Below are 20802 nucleotides of genomic sequence, written 5' to 3'. Positions count from 1 at the left end.
TAACATTTAACATTCTAATTACCTAATATCACATAATCATAATGGCCCAAACTATGGACCATCTATGGCCTAATTTTCCAAATTGGGCCCAAACCCTCATATGGGCTTTACCCTAAGCCCATCAACATATTCTAGTCCATATAATTGTTCTTGGATGGCCCATTAATAATCCAATCATCAAGGCCCAAAAGAAAGGCCCACCAATAAACCCAAGTGAATTTAGGGTTTTCACATGAAATGATGATTGGGGTTAAGTGTCCCTACCTAACCCATTAAGGACTTAATCCATTAAGTCCCACCTAGCCTTAGTTAATTGCAACTGGTTATTAATTAATATTTTAAGTTCATTAAATAATTCTTATGCGGTCCCGATAAGTCCCAAATTAGGGTTTCATGGCATTTAGGTTTTCCAAACCCTAATTAGGGTTTCCAACCCATATTAGCGCAATATGCCCAATAACTAGGTCCTTTAACCAATTAGGGTTCATTAGGCCCATTTTGATTCCACTAGGCCCATTAAAGTTTCACTAAGCCCATTAGGGCTTCATTGGGCCCATTAGGTTTTCAAGCATCCCAACCGAATCAACACAACAATGCAAAGCACACCAGCACCCAACACGGCGACCGGTGGCGGTAGGAGGCGGCAGCCACCACCTCACGGTGGTGGTTTTGAGTTTCCTTCATTATTCTTTTGCTAATACATTTTACAACTCGAATCTCATAAACACAAACACAATAACATAAGAACACACAGATACACAACCACTCTAGTGGTGGCTGGTAGTGGCACACGACGGCAGAAAAGCTAGAACCGGTGGAAACCACCATGGTTGCCTGCCATGGTGGTGCACTTGCTTTCTGACAACACAAACATCCCAAACACACACATCGCACACCAACAATGGAAAATACAACCACATACACATTCTTTGGTTGCAAAAGGACCTAGCCACCCTCTTGGTGGCATATGGAGGGCCGACAACGAAGGTTTTGGCGATGACAGACACCACCTCACGGTGGTAGCGGTGGTTTCTCTCAGTTTCCCATCAAGAAGCAACACACCACATGAATCTGAAACAACAGCGCCCTTGAACCCACATGAGACACGACCACCTCTCGGGTGAAAAATGGTGACCGGAGAAACAACACATTGCACAGGCGGCGACGGCGGACCTATGACAATGTAACAGAAGAAGAACGGGGAGGGAAAGGAGGTCATGACTCTGACTAGTGGTTCTCGGTCTTGGTTTTTATCCTAGTTTTGCCAACGACGCCGACAATCAGGTCGCAAATGGCGCTTAATGGCGAGGTAGGAGGCGGCGACCTTGTCGTCGTCGGCGAAGGGAGGTACGTCACTGGCATCAACGGTTTGCGGCAATGGCTTCGGTGATCGAAGAAGCAAGAAGGAGTTGGGTGGTGGCCGGCTGGGGATGATAGTGGAGAAGGTGGCGGCTATCTTCACCAATTAGGGTTAGGGTTTAGAACCGAGGGTGACGGGTTTATATATTCCGATCCCCCAAACATGTTTCCATAATAACAAGTTCATCCCCTCCCTCGTAAATTATTTCGAAATAAATCCCCATAATTACCATTTAAACCCTGACCTCGAAAATCCCTTTGAAATTAAGTTTCATAATTTACTAGGTAGCCCCTCCCTCTACAATTATTGTCAAATAAGGTCCATAATTTACTCTTTAGCCCCCGCTTTTATAAATCCTTTCATATTAGGTCTAGTACTTACCAAATATCCCTCCGTCTTCTAAAATCTTTACAAAATAAATCTCGAACTGATACTTTAACCCCCAAAATATCCAACTTAAGGCATTTGGCTTCCCAAAACCAACACCTTGATATATAATTATTAATTTTAGGGCTACGATTCATTCATTAATTTTGTGTATTTATTTATTAAATAAACGGGGTGTTACAACTCTCCCCCACTTAAATTAGATTTCGTCGTCGAAATCATTCCTTACCATTCCTTACACGCCCTACCACTCTAGTAGCATGGTCACCATCCCGGGCACACGCTATCCTTCCCAGGGTAGTCGTGACCAATCTACATAAGCCCTATAATCTGGAGGTGAACAAATTCCTCGCGACAAGACCACATGTACTCTGTCTGAAATCTGTTGTTTCGAGATGGTCTGAATCCCTGACAGATCAGTCAAACTAAATCATTTTCGTTGAAACTAGTTTGTTTATCCTTCAACTGACTACTCATCTTTTAATAGCTCGAGGTTCCTACTACAAAACAGGATCACATGCCTAATTATCCTTGCAGATCAGTAATACTTGGCCAAGGCTCAGCTAATCCTAATGTGAGTGACTTGTCAATTCCCAATCAACTAGCTATTACGTCCGTATTTGCAACCCCAAACACTAATACTAATACTAACCAAACGTTGAAAATTCCCGAACACTGATCTGCCTGAAGCAGTATATTGCCACTGGGCTGCTCTCAAAAATCTACCGAGACCTGCATGGTCTCAATTCGCTCAGAAATCATCTGAAGTACCGTGTTTCAGCCCGACTGCGGAGCCAAAGGACTCCCACTTAGTTGCCTCACACAACTTCTGAATTAAATCCTTCTTTAGACTAGTTGCCACTAGTTATCATGCCCCTGTGGCTCTAACAACCTTCTGATCTAACCAATCGGTTCCATGCGTCGAATCCTGACATCATCAAATCCAAGACTAAAAGTGATTGCTACCTAACCAATGGTAGCCTTATCTCACACGTCCTTAAGTATTTTGTTGCTTCCCTGATCTCATAACTGTAGTGACGCACCTACAGTCTTATCATTAGCCTAACCAGATCTAATCCATTTGGGTAAATCCAAAATCCAATCTGTGGATTTCCATATCCTCACTGCTGCACCCGAACTGGTGGGTACTACTGTTCCTTCCACGTCCTAACAACGCACTCATGCTATCTACTAACCTAGTGAATGCTACGGTTACACCCGCAGTCTCACGACACTCTATCACTATTCGACTGTTAGTGAATGCTAAGGCTAACCCCACAGTCTTACAACACTTCCCATGCTAACTGACCACTAGTGAATGCTACAGCTACCCCTGTAGTATTATAACACTTCCCATGCTAACTGACCACTAGTGAGTGCTACGGCCACCCCGTAGTCTTAAAACACTTTCCATACTATCTGACTACTAGTGAATGCTACGACTACCCTTGTAGTCTTATGACACTTTCCAAACCGGGTCGAACACGCACTCGACCTAACACACCACTGAACTTGAGTCCTAACCGGAACTCTAACCTGGTTCCCGGAACCTGCTATCACGTGACCCCACTATATCAGTACCACACCCATGCCCGTGATCAAAGCGTCACAGCAAAGCACGAAATCATTTATACCCTCTGGCAGGGTGAGAACCGGTGCCTCGCACAACCGTTGTTTAAGAGTCTTGAAGGCTGCCTACTGCTCAGGCCCCCAGCAAAACGCCACCGATTTCTTGGTCAGTCGGGTCAAAGGAACCGCAATCTCGGAGAAGTCTTGTATAAATCTCTGGTAATAACCTGCTAGACCCAGGAAACTCCGAATCTCAGTTGGAGACCTCGGAATCTGCTACTGCATCACAACCTCTATCTTGGTCGGATCGATCAGAATACCCTTCTGGTTGACAAGGTACCCAATAGATTGCACCTGGCACAACAGACTCACATCTGGAGAACCTTACAAAGAGTCTATCGCCCACTTAGATTCGACCAAGTCTTCACTGTACGCGAGAATTGAATGATTCCCAATCCTTCTCGCCTTCTAGTATCCCACTGGTGACAACATTTGCTTCCCAATGCTAGCGATTAATCACCATTTTAACCTTAAGATCGCCCATCCTCAGAAATCTTGAAGAGTACTCTTGAAATCTGGTCCAGTCTGACACCTTAATCCATCTCCTATACGAAAATACCATTCTATTGAACATTCAATGACCAACCACTTATACATCTAACACCCGCAACTGACACTACCCTCTTCATGTTACCAGTTCTGTCCTAGAAACGGTAGTGCCTTGAGCTCCAAAGTTCATCCATAGACAACTGTCGACCACAACTGAACAATGATAGAACCTCTGAATGCTGACTTCACTGGAGAACTATCGCTCTAATCCCGACCCAATATTCTATGAATAATACTCCATCACCGATCCCGAAAAATATCTGGGATGGGAACGGTACACGTGGAATCCACTCCGCAAGATACATCCCTCTGTAGGTTCATCATGTAATCCCGACAAGCAGATTGGCATATGACAATCCTTGATAACCTAGGAAGTAGCAAAAACCGACCTAATATCTGACTTGTCCAAACTCACTTAAAAATTTGAAGCGGTACAAATTCCCAATATCTACTTGAAGTGGCAAAAGATGACATCCCCGCGAACATCTAACGAAATCTTGATCTTGATGATAGGGACCAACTATATGATCTTCCTTCCCGAAGGATTCTAAGGGTCCACCGACCTTGGGTTCCAAATGAACCCCTAACTCCCCCTGCAACAATTCGAGCCCGAAAGGCCCCGAGATGACTATCGAGGGCTCTGAAAGTCCTTTCCCTTACTGAACGAAAGACCACTAATATCCATTCCCATAATTTTGCAAGTAATCTCCGAGGAGATGAGCTTCTTAATCGCGCATCGACTGGTTCAGACTCAGCTCCTGAGCCGGAACCCGAATCTGAGTTTCGTTCTTGGGTGCTTGACACCATAACGAAATGACATTCCAAAGATTTGAATATACCAAATGTCACACCCCAAAACCAAGAACGGCGGAAACGTTCTGGGGTGGAGGACGTCATGTAAAGTAATCACAACACAGTAAATGTAAATAAGCAAACAACATCATCCATTGCATTAAATATATAATTTTAATACAAGCGTGTTCTGTACAGTTTTAGACACCAAAAATATAACGTAAATCAAAATAATAATATGATGAGTCTTGAGTGCGCTCCATCATCTCAAAAGCTGGCATCGGTACCTGTCTACTGATGACCTGAGAATACAAGTTATTTTGAAAGAGTTTATCAGCATTAAGCTGGTGAGTTCATAAGTATTCACTACAAGAAATATAACCTTTAGCGGCGACACTATTAGCGGCGACAAGGGGCTTTACCGGCGACTCAACCTAGAGTCGCCGGTAAAGCCCCTTGTCGCCGCTAATAGTGTCGCCGCTAAAGGGTTGTCACCCGAATCCGCACTTTCCCCCTCTATTGCATCTGAACCGTTCGATGAGATATACAATCCAACGGGTGGGGTGCGTTATCCGGTCTAACCTAATACCGGCGACACAGATGTCGCCGCTAAAACTCCTAAAAAGTCGCCGCTAATAGTCTAATAAAAATGACGCGGTACCCTTCCCTCCAGTTTGTCGCCGCTATTACTAATTGTCGCCGGTATTGACCCTAGCGTCACCGCTAAAGGTGTCGCCGCTATTGGTCATCGCAGATAAAAAAAAAACGCACGCAGATTTCTCCCTTCTTCATATTCCTTTCTGTTTGCTTCCAATTTCCTTCACAGTATCGTCGATTTCTTCTTCAATCTCCTTCTTTCAAGCAAATTTCTCCCCTCATTGTTCCAAGCAAGTGTCTCTAAGTGTGGTTAAAGCTTTGGGATCAATTTCTACCTCCATTGTTGAAGAAAGGTAAGTTTTATTTTGATGATTTCATTTTTATGTTGTATGAATTTCGATTTGTAGCTTTATGTAGTGATTGAATGATAATAAATTGCTCATATTCTTTGTTTTTGGTGGTGTTGTTTTGGATTAGAAGCATTGTTCCAAGCAAGTGGTTAAAGCTTTGGGATCAATTTCTAGGTAGCTCCATTTCTTGAAGAAAGGTAAGTTTTTTTTTGATGATTTCATTTTTATTTTGTATGAATTTCTTGTTTTTGGTGGTATTGTTTTGGATTAGAAGCAAGTTATTCAATTTTTTGTTTGTGGTTATTTAATTGCAATTAGTTGTATAGCTTCAAGTTGTATTTATATGTGAAATTATGTGATAATTGTCATATGTGAAAATTGGATTGTATATTTTGTATTTGTTTGAATATATGTGAATTTGGTATATATATTCCAATGTATGTGTGTTTGATGTATATGTGGTATATTAGTAGAAATTATATGTATTTGTTATAAGTAGAATGTTATTGTGTGTATGTGAATGTATGTATGTTGGTTGTAAATGTGATATATGATTGTGAAACTTTTGTATTTGGTATAAATAGGATGTTATTATGTATATATGTGAAATTATGTGTATTTGGTTTAAATAGGATGTTATTTTGTGTGTATTTGTATTTGGTGTATATGTGGTATATGTATGTAAAAGTATGTGAATTTCACCTTCTTATGTATTATGTAAAAGTATGTGGTTTTCTTATAAGTAGGATGCTATAATTGAAAAAAAAAAAAAAATACATTATTTTTATAAATTGAAAAAAAAACACAAAAAAAAACTATAAAATTGTTTAAAAACTTATATACAAAAACTAGAAAGCTTCTAGTTTTTACCCAAGCTAACTCCAAATTAATTAACCAATAAGTTATATAGTTAACTTATAATTGGAAAAAAAAACACAAAAGAAATTATAAAATTCTTTAAAAACTTATATACATTTTAATCTCGACGGTAAAAAAAACAACACAACAACATAATACGTATGTAAAAGTATGTGGTTTTCTTATAAGTAGGATGCTATAAATGAAAAAAAAATAAAAATACATTATTTTTATAAATTGAAAAAAAAAACACAAAAAAAAACTATAAAATTGTTTAAAAACTTATATACAAAAACTAGAAAGCTTCTAGTTTTTACCCAAGCTAACTCCAAATTAATTAACCAATAAGTTATATAGTTAACTTATAATTGGAAAAAAGAAACACAAAAAAAATTATAAAATTCTTTAAAAACTTATATACATTTTAATCTCGACGGTAAAAAAAACAACACAACAACATAATACGTATGTAAAAGTATGTGGTTTTCTTATAAGTAGGATGCTATAAATGAAAAAAAAAATAAAAATACATTATTTTTATAAATTGAAAAAAAAAACACAAAAAAAAACTATAAAATTGTTTAAAAACTTATATACAAAAACTAGAAAGCTTCTAGTTTTTACCCAAGCTAACTCCAAATTAATTAACCAATAAGTTATATAGTTAACTTATAATTTGAAAAAAAACACAAAAAAAATTATAAAATTCTTTAAAAAACTTATATACATTTTAATCTCGACGGTAAAAAAAACAACACAACAACATAATACGTATGTAAAAGTATGTGGTTTTCTTATAAGTAGGATGCTATAATTGAAAAAAAAATAAAAATACATTATTTTTATAAATTGAAAAAAAAAAACACAAAAAAAAACTATAAAATTGTTTAAAAACTTATATACAAAAACTAGAAAGCTTCTACTTTTTACCCAAGCTAACTTATAAGTAATTTTAATTAAAATTAATTAAAAAAATTCATAAATAAATATTTTTAATTTATTTTTTTCATTTCTTTATTACTTAATTTTTGTATTATTTTAGATGTAAAAAAAATGTGGATTGAAAAAAAACAATGCTAATTCTGTATACTAAACTCTAAACCCAAAATTATGTTTCAGCAACAACATGTCTATTGATAAAAGCTGGACTACTAATCCATATCGAAACCATCCCGAGTTCCAAACAGGACTCAAAGCTTTTATTAAGAAGTCGAAGTTGCACCTTGATAGTAATGGTAAAATCAGATGTGCGTGTGAAAAATGTGATAACCGTTACTTCAGGTACCCGACTGTAGTTGAACGCCATATATTTATAAATGGTTTCAGTAAGGCGTACAAAATTTGGATCTATCATGGTGAATCTTTTATTCCTCCCGTCGTCTTGCCAAGTAACGAAATGGCCGATTTAATCGACGATGTGATGTGGGAGTCGAGAGAAAATGATACCAACCTCGATGAAGGAACCTCGAATACAAGGGGTAGCGGTGTGGATGATGATTTTGCACAGTTGTTGGAAGAAATGGAAACTCAATTGTATACTGGTTGCATCTTTTCTTCCCTTGAGTTTCTAGCAAAGTTAATGCATATCAAGGTGAACAACAAATGGACTGATAGTTCATTTGATCAACTCCTTGAGCTCTTGCAATTAGCATTTCCCAAAGGCAACAAGGTTCCCCTTTCACATTATCTAGCCAAAAAGAAACTAAAGTCTATTGGCCTGGGGTATGAGTCGATACATGTGTGTAAAAACGATTGTTGTCTCTTTTGGAAAGAACATGATTCATTGCAAGTTTGTCCCGTTTGTAAAGAGAGCCGATAGATCGATAAAAACACCAAGGGTAAGAAAGTACCTCATAAGGTGTTACGGTACTTTCCTGTGACCCCTAGACTACGACGTTTATATTGTTCGAGGCACACTGCCAAAAATATGATTTGGCATAGTACCAGACGTTCAGAAGATGGTGTGATGATTCATCCTGTTGATGGGGAACATTGGCAAGATTTTGATAAAAAATACCCCGACTTCTCGAGTGAACCCCGTAACGTACGCCTAGGTCTTTCAGCTGACGGTTTCAATCCATTTGGAAACATGTGTAATCCACATAGCACATGGCCGGTCATACTCACCACATACAATCTGCCACCCTGGCTTTGTATGAAAGAGTCATCATTCATGTTGACTTTGTTGATTCCAGGACCGAAAGCTCCAGGTAAGGATATGGATGTTTTCCTTAGACCGTTGGTGGAAGAGCTTAAACATTTGTGGAACTCAGGCGTACGTATTAAAGATGCGGCGACAAACACATTCTTCACGATGAGAGCTATGTTGTTGTGGACAATAAACGATTGGCCAGCTCGTAGTAGTTTATCGGGTTGGAGTGGGCAAGGGTATAGAGCATGTGCTACTTGCAATGAAGACACTCCTTCGTACCGTGCAACAAACAAAGTCGTATATATCGGTCATCGTCGTTTCCTAGATGCTAATGATCCATTAAGAAAGAGGTTGGACTTTAATGGGATGGAAGAGACAAGACCCGCTCCGAGACACTTTAATAATGATGACATACAAGAGCAACTAGGTCGTCTACTAACTCGTAAACTGGGTAAACATCCTGAGCATGGAGGCGGGGAGCCAAAGCGGCAAGATTATGAGTTGAACTGGTCGAAACGAAGCATTTTCTTCGAACTCGAGTATTGGTCTTCTCTACAGTTGAAACACAACATAGATGTCATGCATGTCCAGAAAAATGTGGACGAGAGTTTGTTAGGTACTCTCCTAATGAACGATAAAAGCAAAGACACATCAAATGCACGAGAGGACTTGAGAATTCTAAACATTCGGAGAAATGAATGGTTGCAAAAAAATGGTGACAAGTTTCATAGACCCCAGGCAAGATACTCTTTCACGAAATCTAGTCGACAACTCTTTTGTCAATTTATAAAAGAGGTTAAGCTGCCGGATGGGTTTGGTTCTAACATTAGTAAGAAAGTGAACGATATCAATACTAACATTATTGGGTTGAAATCGCATGACCACCACATTCTTATTCAACGTTTGATACCGATTGGAGTAAGAGGGTTGTTAGACAAAGATACTTATACACCTATTGTAGACCTTTGTACGTTTTTCAAGCAACTTTGTTCTAGAACATTGAAGGTGGAGGATATGAGGAAAGCAAAAGTAGACATTATTGCAATCTTGTGCAAGTTAGAATTGATTTATCCTCCGACGTTTTTTGACATTATGGTTCATTTACTTTTGCATTTACCTGATGAAGCAATTGCTGGAGGCCCGGTTTGTATGAGATGGATGTTTCCATTCGAGAGATATATGAAAAAACTAAAAAACTATGTCAGAAACAAGGCGCAGCCAGAAGGTTCTATAGCTGAGGGTTATGTTGCTGAAGAAACTTTATCATTTTGTTCAATGTACCTTCGAGATGTAAAGAATCGTCCGGAAAGAAATGTAGATGTTGTCATTGAAAAAACCAAGTTTTGGATGTTTGAGTCTAAATGTCGACCGACCAGCACAACTCAAATCAAAACTCTTAATTTAACGGAAATGCATAACATGGAATGGTTTGTATTGAATAGCTGTGAAGAAGTCAGACAGTATATCAAGTAATTAATCTTATCTCTAACTTTCATTCTTAATTTTTTATTTTATCTTTTTAAATCTATATCTTTTGGTCATCAACATAGGAAATTCAAATCTGAGCATCCCCAAAGTGATGAAAAGAGAGAATTTCGTAATTGGTTTCGTGAAAAGGTAATATAAATTAATAAACGAATTTTTTTCATTGATCTAATGAATACATAATACATATTAATTTATAATTGTTAGGTTCATCAAATGAAAATAGAAAAATCTCCAGAATTCCACGAAGAGTTGTCGGTTCTTGCAATGGGCCCGCAAATGAATGCCTATTCTTACACCGCATGCATAGTCAATGGTGTTAGGTTTATGGTACTTAGTCGTGACACACAACGTACAACACAAAACTTTGGGGTTTTAGCGGTGGGTAAGAAAGGCGAGAAGTATTATGGCCAGTTAGAAGAGATTATAGAGTTGAGGTATACACATGATTATTCAACTGTACTATTTCGTTGCAAGTGGTTTGATACTCGAACAGGAGTTATTTCTAGTGATAGTTTCACCAGTATCGACACACGACGCGAAGCATACAAAGATGATCAACTCATATATGCGTCACAAGCCAAACAAGTGTTCTACATCAGAGAGCCAAACAATAACCATCGGTGTGTTGTCGATCATGTTAATCATCAAAGTATTTGGGATCTACCATCGAACGATGACCTTGTTCAAAATGTTGACAATGTCTCACACGAAAATGTAGACGATGTCGATGTACTTCAAAATATCTCTTCATCCGATGCTCCACTTTTTATCGATTTCACCATGTACTTTCAAAACATTCCTAGAGTCATTGTTGATGTAGAAAGTGCATCTGAAGTTCCTCCACCAACTGGTAGAGTCAATGATGTTTCTGATTGCGATACTGATTACGATGACACCGATTCTGACTATGATACCGAAGAAGACACTGAAGGATATGAGGAAGATTCTGATTAGAATAGTTCTTATGTAATATGTATTTGTAATATGTGTTTGTAATATGAACTGTATTTGGATTTCTAGTTTAAATGGAAATGTTTATTCCTATCTAAATGTTTATTTCTATTTAAATGTTTATTTCTATGTAATGTGTATCTATAATAAAAATTGTATTCGTATATCTTATATTTTTTCAGGAAATGATGAGAGTGTGGCTGTTGTTTATGTTTACCATGGCTGCTGTCATGGGTCGTGGACATGGGGGAGACGGAGCTGAGGACCCACCTTTCCCAGGTGGTAGAGGTCCTGGCCAGCACAAGCAGGACGGTAAGTCTTATCATGAATTTTTATTTACTATTTTTGTTCAATTATCATAAATTAAATGTCGTTTCTAATAATTTTTAATTACATTTGTAGTTGAGGGACGTGCCCGAAGGAAAGCTCGAGGAAAAGCAAAAAATATAAAGCTTGAAAAAGCAATCTTGCAGAACCAGGGGAAACCAATAGCCATGCAATTTGATAGGGATATCACATTTAATCCCGTAGGAGAGGCGGGAGACATGTTTTCCCGAGAAGTTGGGAAAACAATGTGGCAGATGGTCCCTTTCGACAAATGGAGTTGGAAAAGAGTTTCCCCTGATATAAAGGATACTGTATTACAACATTTAGCGGTAATTATTTATTTAAATATATTTTATAGGTTTAACTATAATTGTTTCTTACTTGGTTAACTTTTTTTTTTTTTTTTATTGTAGACAAAGTTTGATCTCAATTAAATGTACCAGGATGCACAAGCTACTTTATTGACAGAGAGTTTTCAAGCAGCCTTGTTAAAAGGTTTTCGAGAGCGTAAAGCCGACGCAAAAGAATATTTCAAGATGGTCGGAGGGTATGAAGATATCCCGAGAGCATTGGCAAATCCTCCGGATGGTATGCTTATTGATAACTGGGAGAAGACATTTGAGTATTTTGAAACTGACGAACACAAAATTGCTTCAGAAAGGAACACAAAAATCCGTGAAAATCAAACAATTGTGAATCGTGGGGGTTCGAGCTCGTATAGCAGTACTTGCTATAAGAAGGTACCGTACGATACATGTAATTATTTATTTAAAATATAATCTAATTTTTAAACTTAAACAGAACCTTAAGAGAGTGGAAACATTTCGCAAAGCTCATACCGATAAGAATGGTGTATTTGTTACTGCTGAATCGGAACAACAATATGTAAGTATTTAATTACAATTTTATCATATATTTAAATGTTTATTTATACTTAATTGTTACTCACTTTTGGGAGTTACAGAATCGGTTAGTTGAAGAGCTGCTAGAACAAACTCAAGGTGAAAGTGAGTTTACGCCAACTCAAGAAAGAGCTACGTTCGAGAAAGTATTAGGAGAGCGACGTGGCCACATTAGAGGCATTGGCCGCAAACCTTCTGGTCTCCCGCCGATTCCACAGCCTTCGCAACCATCACAACCACCATCACAACCATCACAGGTAAAATAGCAATCTACTTTAGCATCGTAAAATGCATGTTGATTTGGTAGTTTTGGTTTTGTGGTGGTTATTTGCTAAAAAGTTTGGTAATTTGGTTTTTGTCCCAAGTGCAAAATATAGCAATGTACTTTGGTTTTCTATCTTACTTTAAAAATAACAATGTATTTTGATAGTTTTTGTTTATGTTTGACGATCTAACTTATAAGTTTATATATATTGTTATTAATTATGTAGTTGGAAAATCTTCGTGCAATGCTCGCTGACCCGGCATGTAGGGATGAGCTTTATTCGTTTTTTCAATCCCAAAATAATCAAGGAAACGATGGGAACGGCGATGAGGGTATGTAAGAATGGGTTTTATTTGCATATGTTGTCTCGTTTTGCTACTTAGTAGATTGTAAAAATTTTGTTGTTTTGCTACTCGGATAGTATGACTTTTGATATTTAATTGTATTTTGGATGTTTGTTTGTAATAGGATGTTTGTTTGACACTATTATGTTTGATATTTAATAGGATGTTTGTTTTGTAATTAGCGTCGACACTATTGGTTTTGATATTTAATCGAATATTGTTATTACCGGCGACATTTTTACCTGCGATATTATCACCGGCAACACTTTTACCTGCGATATTATCACCGGCAACGAAAATCATTATTTAAAAAAAAAATTGAAAACAAATTACCGGCGACACTTTTACCGGCGACAGAGCTCATTACTGGCGACTATTTTGCCGGCGACCCTTTTACCGGCGACAAATGTCAATCCCGGCGACAACATTATTAGCGGCGACACTTCTCATTAGCGGCGACATACTAATAGCGGCGACTATTATCATTAGCGGCGACAAACTGATCAATAGCGACGAGGCAGTAGAGGCGACTTATTACCGGCGACGCGTCGCCGCTATTATCAGTACCGGCAACTTTTGGGTCTTTTACCGGCCACTTTTGTCGCCGGTAATGGCCTTTTTCCTTGTGGTGATTTTAATGTCGGTGTTTGTTGTCAAAAACGTTTGAACCTGTCTCAATGTATAAGTTTGTAAAAGTGTAAGTAAATGTTTGAAAGTGTTTGTAAAAGTTTGAATCTCTCAGAAAATCCTATATTTTCTATAAAAGTAACCTTCTACCAAGGCTAAACTGTTTTGTAAACTCGTCTGTTGTAAAAGTGTGTAATTACCCAAGTATAACTATCATTTGTTAAAAATATAGTTTGTACATTAATGCTTAAGTGAGGTTATCACTAAAATATGTAATGGGTAAATCATTGTAGTACTGTAGTTTTGTAAAATAAGAACTACTGTTGTACTAGTTACTACTACTACCTTAAACCGGATTTATATTAAGGTATAATGTGATAATTGCACCATACTATCGACTGATAACAACGACATAAAGAACGGTCGTAATAACGGAATGACGTTTGGCACCCGCAGACCTGTAGGTCCGGCTGTAGCTAGCAGCAAGGTGTAGGATAGTCAATCCAGTATAAATCTATACGCAAACTCAACGCTCTCCCTCCAAGAGAATTCTGGCTACAACTCGGGCCATGACATTTAAGGCATGCTCCGATACAGTGGATCACATTTTGCAACGTATTAATGTAAGGGTAATGTTTCTCGTTCTAGTATAGTTGTATATGTTCTCATAGTATAGTAATGTATAGACTCATGAATGAAGTGACTCATTGATCTAGCAGTTGTAATAGTATGATTCTGTGTTACCCCGATGGTAACTTACTAATGGTGCGTCTAGTACGTATGAATATGGAAGTACTTTTATGTCTATATATGTATATTTGATATGTAATTAATATGGAAACGACCTTCGGATGGTCACCCGAAATCCCACCAGACCACATCCAAATCGAGAAAAAGGAAATAGGGTGGATGGCCTTCCTAAGCCCTTTAAACATTATTTATACATCTATACATATATGGGCATGCAATTTATAATATAAAAGCATAAATAAGTATTTATAAGACATTTGAAACATAAGTATTATTTTTAAAGAAAGATCGACTTGATGTCAATCTATAAAACAATTTGAAGGCATAGATTTGATTAAAACAGTTTAAGTATAATGAACATTTGTTTAAATCACATTTGTAGTATAAATTTGAAAGGTAAATGGGTTTGGAAAACATTTTGAAGTAAAACAGTTTGATAGACAGCTTGAACAGTGATAAAATCACTGGTTTCCCTAGTTATTAATCACATGTGATTAATGCAATCACATGTGATTGAAGCAATAACTATATGTATTTAACTTGTATCCCCCCCTTGAAAGCATATAAAAGAATTTATAGAACATTTAAAAGGTAATTTAAGGGGTATGAACTCACTTGATTGATTGAAGAAAGCGAGATGGAAAAAAAACCGGGCAGAGTTTCGTCTAGGGAAATGGATTTTTCTCGGGATTCTCGGGAATCTCGGAAGTAAAATCGACCCTCAGGACTTGAGCAAAAAGACCAGAGCTTCGGGTTTGAACGGGCATGGAAAACGAGGCAAGATCGTGAGAGAAAGGAGAGAAATGAGCAATATTTCCGGAAAGCCTCGCATTCTATTTATAGGAAGGCTGAACCGCCTCGGTATGCGGGGCGTACGCTCGTACGCAGCGCGTACGCGTACGTCATGCATGACCGAAGCCTCGACTGCCTCGGCTTCGGATGGGACGGGTCGGTGGGGAGGCGGGTCGGATGGGACTGCGGGTCGGATGGGACATCGGGTCGGACGGGTCGGAAACCTCGGATAGGGCGACGTGGACGATCCGAGGCCCTTGATCTGAGTACGCGGGGCGTACGAAGGTATGCAGGGCATACTTCGGTCCTATCCGATGACTCGCCTTCGCATAATACTGGGAGTTTATAAATAAATTTATATTTATTTTAAATAAACTTCTAAAATTCATATCTCCCTCATACGAACTCCGTTTTTGATGTTCTTTATAACCACGCGAAGGTGAGACCAAGATCTACAACTTTCGTTTAGATTCCGTTGGCAAATTCCGAAATTATTTTTATTATTTATTTATTAAAAAGACGTGTTTAAAGAATTTCTTCAAAAATTCATAACTTCTTCATCCGAAGTCAGATTTTAGGGTTCTTTATATGTACGAAAACCTTGATATGACTCCTACTACGTTAATTAACCCAAATAAGATTTTAGGAAAATTATATTTTGATCTAGATTTGATCGGTTTTACATTACATTGTCTCGAAATATCGGGTTGTCACATCATCCCCCGTTAGAAGGAATTTCGTCCCGAAATTAGAATTTTAAGTAAGTAAGAAATTACAAATAACTAAGCAAAAAGGTGAGGGTATTTCAGTTTCATCTGATCCTCACGTTCCCAAGTGAATTCCGGTCCTCGCTTAGCATTCCAGCGAACCTTCACGATAGGGATACGGCTTTGCTTTGTCTGCTTGACCTCACGGTTCATGATCTCTACAGGTTCTTCCACGAAGTTGAGGCTCTCGTTGATCTCGATCTCGTCGAGTGGGATTACAAGAGTCTCGTCGGATAGACACTTTTTCAAGTTAGATACGTGGAATGTAGAATGCACGTTACGAAGTGCGTCTGGTAGATCGAGTTTGTAAGCTACGGGGCCGACTCTTGTCAGAATCTCGAAATGCCCTATATACCTTGGATTTAGTTTCCCACGCTTGCCGAAGCGTATCAAACCCTTCCAGGGTGAGACTTTGAGAAGGACTCGGTCTCCCACCTGAAATTCCAAAGCTTTTCTTCGTTTATCAGCGTAGCTCTTCTGTCGGTCTCTAGAGGCTTTCAATCGTTCGCGGATCTAAACGATTTTATCTGTCGTTTCCCGAATGATCTCCAGACCGGTGAGATTACTGCCGGAAGCTTGCCCCCTGGCTAATTGGGTATCACCCACCTCAGCCCAGCACAGAGGGGATCTGCACTTTCGGCCGTAGAGAGCTTCAAATGGAGCAGCCTTTATGCTCGTGTGATAAGTGTTATTATAGGAAAACTCGACAAGGGGTAAATGAGCATCCCACGCCTTCCCAAAGTCAATCATGCAGGCTCGCAACATATCTTCCAGTGTTTGGATGGTCCTCTCACTCTGTCCGTCGGTCTGAGGATGGTAGGCTGTGCTCATGTCCAACCTCGTTCCTAGGGAATGTTGTAGTGATTGCCAAAATCTTGAGGTGAACCTACTATCTCTATCGGAGATAATGGACATAGGTACACCATGTAGCCGTACGATTTCCCTAATGTATGTTCGCGTAAGTTTCTCCATCTTGTCGGTTTCTTTGATAGGCAGGAAGTGTGCAGACTTGGTCAATCTATCAACGATGACCCATATGGTGTCAAGTCTACCCGTTGTCTTGGGCAACTTGGTTATGAAATCCATAGTGATCCGCTCCCACTTCCATTCCGGGATCTCTGGTTGTTGCAATAAACCAGAGGGCTTCTGATACTTGACCTTAACCTTTGCGCAAGTAAGGCATTTACTTACGAAGGTAGCAATCTCTGCTTTCATATTAGGCCACCAGTATAGCTTCTTAAGATCCAAATACATCTTATCTGAACCTGGGTGGACGGAATACCGAGTGTTATACGCCTCGATCATGACCAAGTCTCAGAAACCACCGTGTTTCGGTGTCCAGATCCGGTTCATGAAATATAAAGCTCCGTCACCCTTGGCTTCTAAATTCTTGTCCATCCCTCTAAGGGATTCACTTGACACATTTTCGGGTTTCATGGCCTCAAGTTGAGCCGCCTGAATTTGCTTAGTCAGATGTGAATGGATGGTTATCGATAATGACTTGACTTTGCGACCAGAATATTCCTTCTGACTTAGGGCGTCTGCTACTACGTTGGCTTTACCCGGATGATAACGAATATCGCATTCGTAATAACTGAGTAGCTCGACCCACCGTCATTGTCTCATGTTGAGCTCCTTTTGATCGAAAATGTGTTGTAAACTCTTGTGATCGGTAAAGATAGTGCTCTTCGTTCCATACAAGTAGTGTCTCCAGATCTTCAGAGCAAACACTACTGCTCCTAGTTCAAGATCGTGGGTCGTGTAGTTAACCTCGTGTGTCTTCAACTGTCTCGAGGCATAGGCGATGACCCTACCTCGCTGCATCAGGACACATCCGAGCCCTTGATTCGATGCATCGCAATAGACTACGAAGTCTTCTATTCCTTCGGGAAGGGATAGTATTGGTGCGGTGCACAAGGCTCGTTTGAGCGTTTGGAACGCTCTTTCTTGTTTCTCTTCCCAGTCAAAGGCCACGCCTTTCTGGGTTAGGGTTGTAAGGGGTTTCTCTATTCGAGAGAAGTTCTGAATGAATATGCGGTAGTAGCCAGCGAGACCTAGAAATTGACGAATTTCTGTAGGCGTCTTCGGTGCTGACCAGTTCTCACTGGGTCCACGTGGATTCCCTCTTCGCTTACTACGTGTCCTAAGAATTCAACTCTCCGGATCCAAAATTCACATTTTGAGAACTTCACATAAAGCTTTTCTTTTCGCAATGTCTCTAGAACTTGTCGCAGGTGATCGCCATGCTCCTTCTTACTTCGGGAGTAGATCAGGATGTCGTCAATGAAAACAATGACGAACTGATCCAAGTAAGTTCGACATACTCTATTCATCAGATCCATGAAGACTGCGGGCGCATTGGTCAATCCGAATGGCATCACCACGAACTCGTAATGTCCGTAACGAGTTCGGAAGGCTGTCTTCGGCACATCCTCCTCTAGCACTCGCAACTGGTGATATCCGGATCTCAGATCAATCTTAGAAAAATAATTTGCCCTTGCAGTTGGTCGAATAGATCATCTATGCGAGGCAGAGGGTAACGATTCTTGACCGTCAGTTTGTTGAGTTCTCTGTAGTCAATACACATACGGAATGATCCGTCTTTCTTCTTAACGAACAAGACCGGTGCTCCCCAAGGTGAGAAACTCGGTCTTATAAAGCCCTTGCTGAGCAATTCGTTAAGTTGACCAGAGAGTTCCTGCATCTCAGTCGGTGCTAAGCGGTAGGGCGACTTGGCTACTGGGGTAGCTCCTGGGACTAAGTCGATTATGAACTCGACCATTCGTTGCGGAGGTAACCCGGGTAGTTCTTTTGGGAAAATGTGGGGGAAGTCGCTCACTATAGGGATGTTCTTTAGTTCTTTCGTTTCGAGGCTCGTGTCGACGACGTGAGCAAGGAATGCATGGTATTCCTTACGCAGATATTTCTGTCCTTGAATACTTGATATGATGCGAAGACTTACACCGGGTTTGTCGCCGTAGACTATAAGAGTTTCGTTAGACGGAAGGTTTAGACGGACTGCTTTCTCGAAGCACATGATGTCGGCATGATGAAGGCTTAACCAATCCATGCCAACGATAATGTCGAAACTTTTAATTGAGACAGGCATGAGGTCGATTGGAAATGAATGGTTATCTAGAGTTAGGGCACAACCTAAGTATATGCTACTCGTCTTTTCAGTTTTTCCATTAGCCATTTCTACTGTGAATAGTTCTTTGAGTGCGTGCGGTGGTTGATTAAGCATGCAAGCAAATTTATGGTTTATGAAGCTTCGCTCCGCTCCACTATCGAACAGAATGCATGCATAGGAGTTATCGAGGAGGAACGTACCAGTCACCACTGTCGGGTCAACAACTGCTTCCCCGTGGCCTATAGCCAGTACCCTCCCTGCTCCTCCAGCATTCCTCGCTTTGGGGCAGTCCCTCTTAAAGTGGCCTGCTTCGCCACATCCATAGCAGGTTGGGCTAGCGCCAGAGCCAGGGACTTGGTTGATAGGTTGTGCCAGGAACTTACAGAATCGGACGGTGTGTCCTTTCCTATTGCAATTAGAGCACTGCATTTCACGGCAGGGGCCGTTGTGGTGGTAGTTGCATTTGTTGCACTTGGGCGAACTTCCAGCATACCGACTCATCGGAGCAGTGGTAGTAGCAGTAGGGGTTATTGCGGCATGAATTGCCACCATTTGCTGCTTTTTGGCAGCCTGCTGCTTCTTTTTTTCCTCCCAGAATTTCCGCTTAGTATCAGCGGGTTTGGAGGGTTCCGGGATGGCTAGGGTGGTTGTGGTTGTAGAGGTTTTGACTCCATGGTCAATGAGTCGTTGTGCCAATCGTTTGGCACTGTCGAAGGTAGCGGGGTTTGACGCTAGAACATTCCCCTGATACGGAGGCACTAGCCCCCATATGTACCTCTCGATCTTCTTCCCCTCGGTGGGAACCATATTGGGCCAGAGGGCTACTAGCTCGCTGAATCGGGCGGTATAAGCGACCACGTTGGTGCCCTTCATCGTCAGGTTCCAGAGTTCCTGCTCCAGTTTCTGGATCTCGCCCCTCGGGCAGTATTCCTCAGTCATGAGGTCTTTCATTGTTTCCCAGCCTATGTCGTTGGCTACAACGAGAGTTAATGCCTTAACATGGCCGTTCCACCATGTCAGGGCCTTTCCTTCAAAGGTGCATGCGGCGTACTTGACTTTACTCGCCGCAGGGCATGAACAGATTTCGAAGACTGATTCAGTCTTCTCGAGCCATTGCGAGAGGGCAATGACTCCGTCGGTGCCGTAAAAAGGCTTCGGTTTGCAATTTGTGAAATCCTTGTATGAGCACTCTCTAGAGCGCACAGGGGTTTCAATCGGGGTTGATTCAACAGGGGTTCCACCTCTGCTGGCATCAGAAGAGTGATACTGAGCCATGGCAGTTGCCACTGCTGCAGCTACGGCAGCATTCAGGGCTACAATATCGATGACCGGAGGCGGAGGAGGTGGTGGTGCAGGATTATTCCTGGGAGATTTGCGAGGAGGCATCTTTCAGCTATAAGTTTATAAAGATAAGAAAACGGTAAGAATCAATTTGTAAGCAACGTGAGAGTGACACATGGACTAACTAACCATAGTCCCGCAGTTGAAAGAGTGTTTGAAACCACAATAAGAAATATTAGCAGGAAGCACAAGTTTATAAATTTTTCCCACAGATAGATAGATCTCAAAAATACTGGTATTACTGATGTAATAAGTTCAGGGAGAATCGACCTAACAGTAGGTCTTACATCATACCATATAGAAAAGTTTGACAGTTCCTAGATTTCAAATTTGAGTACTGAAAGCTAGAAATATTTTACAGACAAGTGCTACTTAGAGCACAGATGTTAAAGACTACTCTTTAATCAAAAGACAGAGATGCACTAGACATCGTTTATCGGCGAT

At 40.1% G+C, this 20802-nt stretch overlaps 1 protein-coding gene and 1 long non-coding RNA gene across 2 annotated transcripts; both read left to right on the top strand.

Moving 5' to 3' along the window:
* The first annotated feature begins 8449 nt into the window (after positions 1–8449).
* LOC145063533 (uncharacterized) lies at positions 8450–11116 on the top strand. Its single transcript, XM_079011135.1, has 3 exons — positions 8450–10143; positions 10225–10271; positions 10386–11116. The coding sequence occupies exons 1-3, from the start codon at positions 8450–8452 to the stop codon at positions 11114–11116; spliced, it is 2472 nt and encodes an 823-aa protein (XP_078867261.1).
* Positions 11117–12124: 1008 nt separating this feature from the next.
* Positions 12125–12782, top strand: LOC145071990 (uncharacterized). Its single transcript, XR_013690892.1, has 3 exons — positions 12125–12180; positions 12242–12325; positions 12405–12782. It is a non-coding gene; the product is annotated as an uncharacterized LOC145071990 (long non-coding RNA).
* The last annotated feature ends 8020 nt before the right edge of the window (positions 12783–20802 follow it).

Source organism: Lactuca serriola, chromosome 1 (genome assembly GCF_051521515.1).
Source record: "Lactuca serriola cultivar US96UC23 chromosome 1, Lser_US96UC23_V15, whole genome shotgun sequence".
Classification (NCBI taxonomy): Eukaryota; Viridiplantae; Streptophyta; class Magnoliopsida; order Asterales; family Asteraceae; genus Lactuca; species Lactuca serriola.
The sequence above is the reverse complement of the archived record's forward strand: the minus strand, read 5'-3'. Positions and strand labels throughout refer to the sequence as shown.

What these genes read in the sequence shown, in the direction of transcription:
- LOC145063533 (XM_079011135.1), top strand. Translation starts at nt 8,450, where the DNA reads ATGATTTGGCATAGTACCAGACGTTCAGAAGATGGTGTGATGATTCAT. An exon ending in GAAGTCAGACAGTATATCAA is followed by an intron (nt 10,144 to 10,224) that starts GTAATTAATCTT and finishes TCATCAACATAG; the next exon opens with GAAATTCAAATCTGAGCATC. An exon ending in TGATGAAAAGAGAGAATTTC is followed by an intron (nt 10,272 to 10,385) that starts GTAATTGGTTTC and finishes AAATGAAAATAG; the next exon opens with AAAAATCTCCAGAATTCCAC.